This window comes from Pseudophryne corroboree, chromosome 2 (assembly GCF_028390025.1).
Source record: "Pseudophryne corroboree isolate aPseCor3 chromosome 2, aPseCor3.hap2, whole genome shotgun sequence".
NCBI classification, from domain to species: domain Eukaryota; kingdom Metazoa; phylum Chordata; class Amphibia; order Anura; family Myobatrachidae; genus Pseudophryne; species Pseudophryne corroboree.
In genome coordinates, this window is record NC_086445.1 from 728,296,521 (window position 1) to 728,310,990 (window position 14,470).

The following is a 14,470-nucleotide window of genomic DNA, read 5'->3' on the forward strand; positions in this document are numbered from 1 at the left end:
GGGCAGATGTACTAAACCTTGTAGAGATACAAAGTTCTAACCAATTAGAACCTGTCATTTTTCAAATCCAGTCTGTAACGGAATATGTACATATGGGAACCGGCTAATGAGAAGCCGACTATCAGTATACCGACAGCGGAATCCCGGCTGCGAGGCAGCGAGTCCCCTCGTGGGCTCGCTTCGCCCACCAACTGAGTGGGAATACGGGGCTACGATCGGGATTGCAGCTACCGGCATTTCAGCGGCTGGCGGTTTTCCGGCGTCTGTATCCTGAACGCCGGTATATTAAATGCATCGTTCTGTAACATGGCAGTTAGGAGCTGATTGACAGGCACTTTATCACTCTCCAAGCCTAGGTACATCTCACCTCCATCTCACACAATTCAATAATGAATCCAAACACATCAAAAGCATTTTTTGTTGCATAGATAAAATCCTTTAATTGGAGTCCTGCTTAAAACATGAAACTGTGCATGACTGCAGATGTACCATTCACAACTCAGCCAGTTTTATTAGGCACTAATAATGCAGCATAAATCTCCTATAACATTATATGCCGGCTAATAACTCACTGTGCTGAGCTTCATGCTGTGAGCTCATGTACTGCTGCTGTTGGGACTTCTTATAGGCAGACTCCGCTGATCTCAGTGCTAGTTGGAACAACCTTTCTGCATCAGATATTGTTGTGGCTTCTTCCTCTGCCAACAAAATGTAAGCTGTGGCGCAGCTGTATAGGGAGTTAACACCAGTTAGAGCCTGAAGTAAAAACAACACATACGTGTATAGAGAAGGGGATTTCAAGCCTCAGACACATATTAAAGCTCTGATACAGATGATTGTATCAAATTGGCAGAGCCAGAGAGTAATCCCCAATGCTCCTGGGTTAAAGTCGTCATCATGAGGCCTGAAGACAGAAAACTGCTAGTATAAATTATATTGAAACATTACAATTTCCAGTTGATGATGTTTTATGCTACTAAAGTGGGGGTTTCACACGAGACAGAATTCAGGAACATTTTATAGGGTGTGGAAAAAATACTGTGCAAATGCTTGCTGGTTCTCCCCACTACCATCACACCTGCAATCTGCTGTGCGCTTAGTAAACGAACAACCACTACACTTACTTACTCATTAGACACTCCTAGAGCTTGATATGCAGCTTTTACCCGTGACTGAGGGCTCCTCTCTCGCCATGCTTTCTGCATCACTGGGAGTTATGGGAAACAGAAAATGTGTAACATCTTGTAGCTTTAAATTACATTCATTTTTTTATCCTACATTGGGGCAGATGTAAGAACGTGCGCTTTGTGCTTTTTGCACATATTGCACGCTAACTCCTGCTGTTACCGCATCACCGCTATGTATGATGCGGCTCACAGTGGGATTTTTAGCCAATCGCAATGTGCATTACTGCCACTTCGTCTGGGGCGCTGTGCCTATACCTATTTGCTGACCCCCCTGATGTATTAATGGCGGAACTGTCACTCACCGCTCATTAGGTCCCCTCTGCCACTTCGCCAGGTCAGGGCTGGTGCTGCAGCACTGTAGCTGCTTTCAAGTGTTTTTTTTTTTTTTAAATAAAACTTTATTGACAACCCTCGGCTTCCTTAGCAGTTCTCCGCGCATGCGCCTGACCACGTTGCTGGGAGCTGGCGCATGCGCAGGGCCTGAACAAACGGCACTAGGAAGCAGTGAGCTTCCTCACACAGATGGCGGCAGCGAGCTCCCAGCCTAATAGCGCATGCGCCGGAGGCCGCCAGAGGCACAAGCAGGAAGAAGTGCGCATGCGCAGAAAGCCAGCGGCGGCGATATCAGCCTAGCCGATGTGGGAGAAGACATATTACGGGACAGGTGAGATAACACATTGGCAGGCACTCCTATAATACATTATGGCAGCGGGTCAGAGCGTATCAACACGATAACGTGGAGATACGCCCCCAGGCACATAACGTCCGTTAGGACATTTTTCATACATCTCCCCCTTTGTTGTTTCTTTACATATTTATAGTATTGTAATAAGTAAAACAGAAGTACAAGGAAAGTCCTATATGTACAGGCTATGGTTTCTAAACATATCTAACGTGAAAAAGAAATGTGATGCAATGGAAAAATACAAAACATTTATGAGTTGGGCTTCCGCTCAATTGCTCTGAAAGTGTTCACAGTGCAGCTACAAATAACTTTTGTTTTGATGTATTTAGGAACATAAATGTTGAGAAATGGGTCTATTTGTGTATTGCTTCTTTGACCTTTAGAATGAAGACTTTCTATAGTATTTCACCAATGACAGTAAGAAACCATTATCTCAATATTATAATGGGGTAGCAGAGAAGGGGCCTTAATCTACTTTCCATTATACTTTTCAAACCAGAAAACAAGTAACGCTTGGTAAGAAATGTGTAACAAAAACAGAAATAAAATAACTACCAGCGTCATATGGTCGCAGGGAGTCTGTGTCACACGTAAAAAACGTCTGATGGTCCTGTGCCGACAGATTCATATCATAATATGTAAGGGGTGCCTTTCCAGTAACCCATGTGTACCTGTAAAACGTAAAAAAGACAAAAGTCACAGAGCAAAAAGCAGCTTGTGCACACAAAGAACAAATGAGGTCATGTAGTCTCATATGTTAATTATAATAAAATAGGACTAAAAGAGACCAATTGGAACACGTATGGTAGTGTCAGGTCTGTGTAGGGGACTGCAGAAAAGAGATAAATCAGCAGCAGCTGTTTAAGATAGGGATAGTCAGACCTCAAAGAAGCAATAGAACAACACTGTGTGTATATATTTTATATATATATATATATATATATATATTAGGATTTTAATTACCTACCGGTAAATCCTTTTCTTGTAGTCCGTAGGGTCTACTGGGAATCCATTTAGTGCCATGGGGTATAGACTGGTCCACATGGGCACTTTAAGAAATTTATAGTGTGTGCTGGCTCCTCCCTCTGTGCCCCTCTCACCTGACTCGATCTAGGAAACTGTGCACGGAGGAGTCGGACATACTTTGAGAGAAGGAAACAGATAAGAACAGAGGTGAGATTTCGAACCAGCACCCCCATAATGAGAGGATAGCCATGCTAACCAGAACTGAAAAACAAGAACAGCAACAGCTGAACCAAACAACAGTTAACAAGTAACTTAGCAGGAAGAACAAAGCACCAGGCGGGCGCCCAGTATTCCCTACGGACTACGAGAAAAGGATTTACCGGTAGGTAATTAAATTCCTATTTTCTCTTACGTCCTAGGGGATACTGGGAATCCATTTAGTACCATGAGGAAGAACCAAAGCTCCCAAACTAGGTGGGAGAGTGCCTAGGATCCTGCAAAACTGATCGACTAAAGGAAGGTCTTCAGAGGCCAAGGTATCGCACTTGTAAAACTTTGCAAACGTGTTCGAACCTGACCAAGTAGCTGCTCTGCATATCTCTAATGCCGAGACCCCCCCCCCGGGAAGCTGCCCAAGAGGAACCCACTGACCTAGCAGAGAGGGCTTGAATAGATTTTGGAATCGGCAAGTGTGCCGTAGAATATACAAGTTGGATAGTAAGTCTGATCCATCTTGCAATTGACTGCTTTGAAGGACACCCAATCCTGTTGGCATCGTAGAAAACGAACAGTGAATCCGATTTCCTGGTACGAGCCGTTCTCTTCACATATATCTTCAAAGCCCGAACCACATCCAAGGACTTTGAAGTAGCAGAGGTGTCAGTAATAACCGGAACCACAATCGCCTGGTTGATGTGAAACGCCGATACCACCTTAGGAAGGAATTGCTGACAAGTCCTGAGTTCAGCTCTGTCCTCGTGGAAAATCAAGTAGGGACTCTTGTGTGACAATGCCCCCGTTCCGAGACGCGCCTTGCCGAGCCAAAGACAACAGCGTGACGGTTTTCCACAGAAGATATTTTTCTTCCACTTCCAGTAACGGTTTGAACCAGTCCGATTGGAGGAACAATAGAACCAACTGGAGATCCCATGGTGCCGTGGGAGGCACAAAGGGAGGTTGGATATGAAGGACGCCCTTCAAGAACGTCTGTACTTCCGGTAGAAAAGCCATTTGTGTCTGAAAAAAAGCAACAAGGCCGATTTTCGGGTGGAGTCCCCATTCTCCCGGGTGCAGGTCGTGTCTGCTGAGGAAATCTTTTTCCCAGTTGTCTACTCCTGGAATGAAGATTGCTGACAACGACACCACATGTTTTTCTGCCCAGAGGAGGATTCTTGACACTTCTGACATTGCGGCTCTGGTTTTTGTTTCGCCTTGTCGGTTTATGTACGTCACCGCCAGCACATTGTCCGACTGAACTTTAATGGCCTGATTCTGAAGAAAATAAGAGGCCTGCAGAAGGGCATTGTAGATTGCCTTGAGTTCCAGGATGTTTATGGGAAGTGTGGCTTCCAGACTTCCAGACTTGGACTTGTACCCCCTGGGTGACCGCTCCCCAACCTCTGAGGCTTGCGTCAGTGGTTAACAGAATCCAATTTTGAATCCCGAACCTTCGACCATTCACCAGTTGAGAAGTTTGTAACTACCACAGGAGGGAAATCCTGGCCTTCGGCGACAGACAAATCCTCTGATGCATGTGTAGATGCGATCTGGACCATTTGTCCAACAGATCCAGCTGGAATGGCCTTGCATGAAACCTTCCGTACTGAATTGCCTCGTAAGAGAACACCATCTTTCCCAGAAGACGGATGCACTGATGTAATGAGATTCGGTTTGGCTTCAAGACAGTCCGCACCATCGACTGGATTACCAGTGCCTTTTCCAAGGGAAGGAACACTCTCTGAGATTCTGTGTCCGGTATCATTCCCAGGAAATGAAGCTTCTGTGTTGGTTCTAGGTGAGATTTTGTCAGGTTCAGAATCCACCCATGATCCAGGAGTAATCTGGTTGTGAGGCCAATGTTCACCAACAACTGTTCCTGGATGCAGCCTTTATCAGAAGATCATCCAGGTAAGGAATAATGTTCACCCATTGTTTTCGGAGTAACATCATCATCTCTTCCATCACTTTGGTAAACACTGTCGGTGCCGTTGCGAGACCAAAAGGCAGGGCCTGGAACTGGTAGTGGCAGTCCTGCAGTGCAAACCGCAGATAAGCCTGATGAGGCGGCCAGATCGGAATGTGAAGGTATCCATCTTTGATATCCAGAGACACCAGGATCTTCCCCTCTTCCAGACCTGAAATTACCGCTCTCAGGGACTTCATTTTGAACTTGAATACCCGTAGGTACGGGTTCAATGACTTGAGATTCAGAATCGGTCTGACCGAACTGTCCAGTTTCGGTACTACAAACAAGCTGGAATATTATCCCCTGTTTTGTAGATGAGGTGGAACTGGAACAATGACCTGAGTCAGTAACAGGTTTTGAATAGCTTCTTGTAAGGTTATTCTTGCTTCCTGTGAAGCTGGTAAGCCTGATTTGAAGAATCTGTGAGGTGGGAGATCCTGAAACTCCAGCCTGTAGTCCTGAGAAATAAGGTCTAGGACCCAGAGGTCCTGCCAAGACCTCTCCCAGGCGTGACTGAAGAATTTTAGCCGGGCTCCCACCTGTCTTTCTTCCAGGCATGCGGACCCCCCCCCCCCCCCCATCATGCGGAAGGCTTTGAGGAGAACCAACAGTGGTTGGCTTGCGTGATTTCCCTTTAGCACTTCTGGCAGCGGTAGAGGAACCTCTGGCTCTGTCCCGAAACTTTGCAGTCCGAAAGGACTGTAAGTAGCTTCCTGAGTAGGTCTTCCTATAAGGAGGAGCTGCAGAAGGCAGATAGGTGGATTCAGCCACAGTAGCTTTTGAAATCCACTTATCCAGTTCATCGCCAAATAAGCCCTCACCTGAGAATGGCAGGCCTTCCACACCTTTCTTGGAGTCTGCATCGGCAGTCTACTGACGTAACCATAAACCTCTGCATGCTGACACTGCCATAGCTGTCGTGCGTGCATTTAGAAAACCTATCTCCTTTATGGCTTCAACCATAAAGTTTGCAGAATTTTGTATATGCTGCAGAAGTAAACCAAGTCCACCACGAGATAAGGTGTCAAAAACCCCTATGACATTATCCACATGCTACAGTGGGTCTCTGAGCCACCCCTGCAGCTGTATACAAAGATTTGAGGGTAGTCTCAATCTTACGATCAGCTGTGTCCTTTAGGTAGGCTGCACCAGGAACATGTAAAACAATTTTACGTGAGAGCCTGGAGACAGATGTATCTACAATCGGTGAATTTTTCCATTTTTTTCTATACTCAGGGGGGAAGGAAAAAGTTGACAGTAACTGCTTAGGGATCTGGAACTTTTTTCTGGATTAACCCACGGTTGTTCAAACAGGGTATTTAGTTCTTTTGACACAGGAAAAGTAGCCGATTTTTTCAATACATTAAAGTAAGATTCCTCACTCTCCTCAGTCCCCTTGTCAGGAATATTGAGGACTTCCCTGATAGCGTCTATGAGCGCTTCAATTCCCTGCGACAGAGTACCCTCCCTCACCGCCATGTCCACCTCACCTTCCTCCATTTCGGACGCTGGCTTGAGTACTGAGTCCTTTTGCATAAACTCAGTCATAGACTTTCTTAAGTATTGCATCTCTTTCTCATTTCGAGATAATTAAGTAGAGATGTGGAGATAATCCCCCTAATGGAGTCCAGCCACGCTGGCTCTGCCGTCTGAGAAGGGACACTACACTGAGTACACACTAGTGAATCCCCAGGAGAGGGGGAACACTGTCTTACATGTATCACACTCCGACATCGGACATCCTTGCAGCAGAATGGCATACACTCAGAAAACAGTTAATAGCATAATTAACCCACAAGGCGACCTTCAGGAGAGACACAAATGTAGAGAAACCAGCACACGGCACCCTTATCGCTAAAGTAAGCTTAGCTGGGTCGCAGACTAAGTACTGTTATTGGGGACTCAGTACACTATATAACCCCCTGGTACCGCTGAGGTAAACTAGAGGCTTTCCGGATGAGCTGCGTGTCCCTGCAGTCAGCGTATGCGACCATGCAGTCTGTAAAATGGCGCCTGTGAGCTGCTGGATCCGATCATAATGAAGCCACGCCCTGCAATGGCACGCGGTCTTCACGCACTTTTTTATACTGGCGGAGGTGATTTTTGAGCCTAAAATGGAGTCAGTCCCCTTTTAAGTCTGTAATGCCAGTCTGGGTACTGTGTACACATAAAGTGTACAGAGACCCAATGCGCTCCGTTAGAAGCCGTGCGTCCGCACTGTGTACTAAGTCTGGAGACCCAGCCACCACATAAAGAAGCCGTGCATCGCCGCACCTTCCTGCCGCCATAATTGCTGGCTACCCGCTAGTCAGGACGCCGGCTTAGTACTCACCACTCTTCTTTCTTCTGGCTCTGTTAGGGGTGGCGGCGTGCTGCAGGAAAGTGCGCTCGCCGTTGTGGGGCTTGCGAATAGTTCCCTCAGGAGCTATGTCCTGTCAGCGGGGAATGGTACCATTAACCCTTTGGGAAGTTGGGCCGTCCCACCCCCCTAAGTCAACATTCAAAATAAATGCAGAAAACTCTTCAAGAGCTGCCAGAAACGTGACCGGCTCCTCTGGGCACATTTTCGAAACTGAGTCAGCTGGGAGGGGCATAGAGGGAGGAGCCAGCACACACTATAAATTTCTTAAAGTGACCATTGCTCCTAGTGGAACAGTCTATACCCCATGCTACTAAATGGATTCCCAGTATCCCCTAGGACGCAAGAGAAATATATAATTTTTTTATTATTATTATTATTAACAGTTTCTTATATAGCGCAGCATATTCTGTTGCGCTTTACAATTAGTAATAGAACAAAACTGGGCAAAAACAGACAGAGGTTGGATGGCCCTGCTCGCAAACTTACAATCTATAGGGAAATAGGCATTGATACACAGGAATAGATGCTACCTATTGCATAATGGTCCACCAGATTGCTAGGTTCTTAATGGGTTGTATGATATGATCACCCAGCAATGTTGGAAGACAAAATGTGAGGTTATGTGTACTGTACGGAGAGGATGTGATTAGATAAGATTAGATAGGGAAGGATTGAAGGTTATGTGGGTGGGTCTGGAATGTGATAGGCTTGGTATGAAGAGGTGAGTTTTCAGGGAACGTTTAAAGGTTTGGAGACTAGAGGTGGGTCTTATTGTGCATGGGAGGGCATTCCACAGAGTGGGTGAAGCCCGTATAAGGTCCTGTAATTTTGAGTGGGAACAAGTAATATGTCTGGATGAGAGACGCAGATCTGGTGCAGAGCGGTGATGAGTGAGGAGATGTATGTTGGTGCACTTTGGTTAATAGCTTTGTATGTAAGTAACAGTATTTTATATTGAATACGGTAGAATACCGGTAGCCAATGGAGGGACTGACAGAGCGGATCTGCAGACGATGAACGTCTAGCGAGGAAGATTAGCCTTGCAGCTGCATTCAAAATGGATTGTAGTGGTGAGAGCCTATGTTTGGGAAGACCAGTAAGGAGACTACTGCAATAATCAATGCAGGAGACGATGAGTGCATGGATTAGAGTTTTAGCAGTGTCTTGTGTAAGATAAGGACATATTTTACATATGGTTTTTAGATGTATGTAACATGATCTTGAGACAGATTGAATGTGGGGAACAAAGGACAGTTCAGAGTCAAGTATGACACCTAGGCAGCGAGCTTGTGGGGTAGGGTGGATAGTCGCATTGTCATCAGTTATGGAGATTGGTAACTACTCTTGGCTGGCGGGAAAATAATTTATTCTGTTTTGGAAATGTTGAGTTTGAGGTGGCGAGAAGACATCCCAGATGAAATGGCAGACAGGCATTCAGTGACACGGACCAATACAGATGAATCTGGGGACAATAGGTAGATTTGAGTATCATCAGCGTACAAATGATACTGAAATCCGAAGGAGCTGATTAGTTTACCAAGAGATGAGGTATAGATTGAGAAAAGCAGAGGACCCAAGTCTGAGCCTAGCGTTACTCCAACTGATAGAGGTAGAATCAGAGAAGTGAACACTGAGGTTCAATATAGACAAATGTAAAGTTATGCACTTTGGGACTAAGAACAATCAGGCAGCCTATAAACTAAATGGGGAAAATGTAGGACTAACGGTAGTTGAAAAAGATTTGGGGGTGCTCATCGATAATAAACTTGGTAGCAGTACGCAATGTCAAAATGCAGCAGCAAAGGCTAATAAGGTGTTATCATGCATAAAACGGGGTATGGAGACAAGGGATGAGAGTGTAATCCTGCCTCTGTATAAATCATTGGTGCGACCACACCTGGAATATTGTGTACAATTTTGGGCACCATATTATAAAAAAGATATCTTGGAACTCGAAAGGGTTCAGAGGTGAGCCACTAAACAGGTTAAGGGGTTAGAGGCACTGGACTATGAGGAAAGACTTAAAAGGCTTGATATGTTCACATTGGAAAAGAGGTGACTGAGAGGGGACATTATTAATATTTATAAATACATTAAGGGACAATACAAGGATTTATCAAACGATTTGTTTACCAAAAAAACACTACATAGGACACGAGGACACCCCCTGAGGTTAGAAGAGAAAAAATTCCATACTCAACGGAGAAAAGGATTCTTCACAGTAAGAGCAGTAAGGATTTGGAATTATCTGCCAGAGAAGGTAGTAATGGTGGACTCAATCAATAAGTTTAAAAATGGATTAGATAAATTCCTAGCGGAAAAAAATATCCAGGGATACAGCATTTAATTAATATTAAAAATAAATAAATATAAATATAGGATAGGTTGAACTCGATGGACATTTGTCTTTTTTCAACCTTAACAACTATGTAACTATGTAACTGAAAGAGCGATTACAGGGGTAGGATGAGAACCAAGTAAGGGCTGTGTCCTGAAGACCTAGGGATTGTAGTGTTTGTATGAGAAGATAGTGGTCAACAGTGTCAAAAGCAGCAGAGAGATCTAGAAAAATAGAAGTGTGTAATGGCCTTTCAATCTAGCAGTGACCAGATCGTTCACTTCTTTGGTCAGTGCCGTCTCTGTGGAGTGTTGGGCACGAAAGCCTGACTGAAGTGGGTCTAGTAAGTTGTGGGAGTTGAGAAAGTGTGTAACGCGAGTGTAGGCAAGTCTCTCAAGTAGCTTGGAGAGACATGGGAGCTGAGAGATGGGACGGTAGCTAGAGTGTTTGGGTCAGAATTGTGGTTTTTCAGAATGGGAGTAATCACTGCATGCTTAATCAGAGAAGGAAATATACCAGTAGAGAGAGTGAGAGATTACAGATTTTAGTTAAGGTTGGGATAAGCACAGAAGCCAAAGTTTTACTGACTTGTGAGGGTCAGGCTGATGGCTTATTTTCCGTTTTAATAGCCGGTCCTCTGGTAGCCCAATGCTTTTTAGGTTTACCAGACCTGTTGTATTGGGGCTGCTTTCCATCACTTAGTCCTTTAGCTTTTCCTTAAGACCGAGAGGGCCGAAAAGCTGGAACTTTAGGTTTGAATTTGTATGTGGAAGGAAACTTTACCTTCTTGACTCCAAAATATATGTTAATTCTTTACCAAAAAGAATATCTGCAGAAAATGGCAAGGATTCCAAAATCTTCTTAGATTCTGAATCAGCTTTCCACGTACGCAGCCAAACTTCTCTGTGAGCAGCTATTGTTGAAACTGAAGCCCTGGAGGCAATAGTACCCATATCCAATGCTGCTTCTTCCAAGAACAGTGCAGCCTGTTTTAAATGTGCTATATCGGTTTTTGCTCTCTAGATGCCATTGAAAAATCCCCTTCCAATGCATCAGCCCAGGCAGCCACTGCCTCTGCCATCCAAGCTGAAGCCATGGCTGGTCTTATGACTGCCCCAGACAGAGAAAAAATGTTTTTTAAAAACCATCCACTCTCCTATCCGTGACATTATTTAATGATGTTGAAAGCAGAGGTAATGTAGATTTTCGCACAAATCGAATCACATGCATATCTACTTTAGGAGCCACCTCCCTTTTTAAACAATCCCCAGCTGGAAGAGGATAATTGGAATTCCATTTCCTAGGAATTCTAAACGTCTTACTGGGCATAGCCCAAGCATCTTCCATGACTTCTGTCAGTTGATCTGACCCCGGAAACTCAGTTTTAACTGTTTTGGGACATTTAAACACAGATGCCTTGGTTTTTAACACAGGCTCTGTTGATTCCTCTAAGGACAGAATGGCTTTCATTGCCTGAATTAACAGCTATATCCACTGAGCTGAGAACTTCCTTCTCCTCTTCGTATGCCGAACCAGAGTTTATTGAGCTTTCATCCTCTGATGAATCCTCATCTGAAACATGTGTAGCCTATGAGGATGAAGGCTTATTAACAATTGGCCTATCAGCTTGTTTCTTTTGAGAGGCTGCTGCTGGAAGTGATAAACCTCAGGTGGGAAGCTGCATGTAAGGGTTAATCGTGTAACCTATCCCTGGTACAGGAGTTGGAATTATCCGCTCAGCTACACTGGATAATGTTTGTGCAAACATAGCCCACCTGAAACATAGCACATGAATCTACCTTGTATTTTTTAAGGGACCCTGGTGAAAAAATTGCACACAAACCATCCAGAACCAGATCCTGAGAGGTAAACGCAGCTTTGCAAGACAAACATGATATGGGTGTTGGTGTTGCTGTGAGTGTATCTTTCTCACCTTTGCTGCTCTTAGACATGATAAATAATCAACATTTACACACTGTACTACACAATTTGTGACTGTAATCACTTTTAGCTTTTTAAAGTGACATACAATCCGACCCTACCCTGCTATGCACCAGCATTGAGGATCGGAATAGAAAAAAACTGACAATATATAGTAAAGTCAGTAATCACACCAGCAGCCAGTCACATGTTATACATTAGTATAATAAGCAATATGAGCACATAATCAACTACAAATACATTTCAAGTGTGTAGGAGAACATATTACTGAATTTTATTTAAAAAGATCTACCATATTCAGACACATAGCGAAAGAAACAACAGTAATAGTATACAGACTCATATGCAATAGGCACTTTTCTAACTATTCATACTCAAAAGGTAGATAGAGACTTAGGGGTGAATTTACTAAGATGGGAGTTCTATTTAAGATGGGATGTTGCCCATAGCAACCAATCAGATTCCAGGTATAATGGTCTAGAAGGTGCTAGATAAATGAGAAGTACAATCTGATTGGTTGCTATGAGCAACATCGCATCTTCAATAGAACTCATGTCTTAGTAAATTTACCCCTTAGTGCTGTATTACCCGTACTCAGTAGAGTAGGATACAGGGAGACTCACCACGCTTTCAGGACCGATCAATATGTTTGCGAACGCTGAGTGGATCCAGACGCTACTAGTGTACACTGCCGCTACATGAACCTACAGTGAACAGACGCACCAGTCACACAGCCGCCTATGCTGCGACTGGCTCCCCTTCATATACAGCGTATGAGACGAAAGCGGGAAAACCGTTCATGGTGGGATACTAGTAGGAAACTGGTCATGAACCGGGGGGAGGGGCGACAAGGACAGCGTCTGACTTCCCACTGTTGACATCAACCCTAGGGGTCGCGGCCTCATACTATTCCTGGAGGCTATGATCCCTAAGGCCTAGGATATTCATCAAGCGGCAATACCATATTTTATTTCATCTTGTGTTTAATTTGCCTATACATTGGATGTTCACACAATATGCATGTTACTATAAGGGAATTTATGTGTAATCACAATATCATCAATTATATATGAATTATTGTACCATCTGTTATACTAAGCATTGTGACTTATAAAGGTATTTACAGATCATAGAGATACATCATTTCTCACATACAAACACCAAATAGAGGGTGAGCGCAGGTATCCAAAACCTGTACGATAACACTAGCCCTAGAGTCTGGACAACTCTCCAGATACCAGCAGCCCCCTTGAACAAGATACACATACTGTGCGCTCCACGCAAACCCCTTGATTCCAAACCGATGCCTTACCTTTCCCTGTGCTCCGGCCACAGCCTGGTAACGTCTGCTGGACCTACTTGTATATCCGACACAGACGCCCGCCGAAACAGCACTGTACTCGTGGGTAAGCGCTGTCACGACCCGACGGAGAGTTGTTGGAGTGACTCTTTCTAAGGTACGTATAAGACGCTTTTTAGAAAGACCACTCAAGAAAAAATAGTAAGACTATAAAAATAAAATAAGAAAGCTTAGGGCTGCTAAAAACCAGCAGCCCTCTGACCATGGTCCGGCTCCTGCCACACCAAACAAAAAACAACTGATTTGCCTGAGCCAGGAGGCAGGGATATATGGACGGGCTCGTTGTATGCTGGGAGGCCAAAAAGTTTTGACCGATTGGTGCAAATCTGCTGTCGCTTCATCATATCCCAATGTTATCCTGTGGATAACCTGTGGACCCTGCCGGAGAAAGGTGTGTTAATGAATTCAGAGACTGAGCAGAGCCTAGTGAATACAAGATCAAGCCAGTGGCCCTCCTGCGGAGTAGAGGAGTCAGACCATTGGGTGAGGCCAAGAGAGGTTAGAGAGAGGAGTTTGGAGGCATGAACAGATTGTGGACTGTCAACAGTGATATTGAAATCACCCATGATGATGGTGGAGATGTCAGAGGATAAGAAGTGTGGGAGCCAGGCAGAAAAATCTTCTAGAAAGTGATGTTTGGGTTGGCTAGGAGGGCGATAAATAGCTGCAACACGCAAAGAGAAGGGAGTGAAAATCCTGATAGAGTGAACTTCAAACGATGTGAATGTGAGTGATGGAACCTGATGTAGAACTGTGTATGTGGAAAAATAGGATTTTGGTTACCTACCGGTAAATCCTTTTCTCGTAGTCCGTAGAGGATGCTGGGGTCCATATTAGTACCATGGGAATAGACGGGTCCACCAGGAGCCATTGGCACTTTAAGAGTTTAAAGAGTGTGGGCTGGCTCCTCCCTCTATGCCCCTCCTACCAGACTCAGTCTAGAAACTGTGCTCGAGGAGACGACATACTTTGAGAGAAGGAATTACACAGATAGTGGCGAGATTCATACCAGCTCACACAACATGCAAACCCGGCCAACATGCCGGAACAACTCAGCAACAGCTAAAACAGTAAATAACTCAGAACTTACCTAGGAACCAGGTAACACTGATCTATAAAAAGAAACAACGCAGGAAAACGAAGCGCTGGGTGGGCGCCCAGAATCCTCTACGGACTACGAGAAAAGGATTTACCGGTAGGTAACCAAAATCCTATTTTCTCTCTTACGTCCTAGAGGATGCTTGGGTCCACATTAGTACCATGGGGATGTACCATAGCTCCCAGTACGGGAGGGAGAGCGCAGAGGCTCCTGCAACACTGCTTGATCAAACTTGAGGTCATCAGAGGCCAAAGTATCGAACTTATAAAACTTGGCAAAGGTGTTCGACCCAGACCAAGTAGCAGCTCGACAGAGTTGCACTGCCGAGACACCCCGGGCAGCCGCCC

General features: G+C 44.7%; 1 protein-coding gene across 4 annotated transcripts in view; it reads right to left on the minus strand.

The window, feature by feature from the left end:
* The window catches only part of ST7L (suppression of tumorigenicity 7 like), a 271,485-nt gene that overhangs the window by 105,221 nt on the left and 151,794 nt on the right, over nucleotides 1-14,470 (minus strand). For all 4 annotated transcript variants that reach the window (XM_063955386.1, XM_063955385.1, XM_063955384.1 and 1 more), the window contains 3 exons: nucleotides 2,428-2,543; nucleotides 1,129-1,207; nucleotides 573-727 (listed from right to left, as the gene is read on the minus strand). In XM_063955386.1, the coding sequence (XP_063811456.1) occupies nucleotides 573-727; nucleotides 1,129-1,207; nucleotides 2,428-2,543 (350 nt within the window). The remainder of the gene's footprint in view (nucleotides 1-572; nucleotides 728-1,128; nucleotides 1,208-2,427; nucleotides 2,544-14,470) is intronic.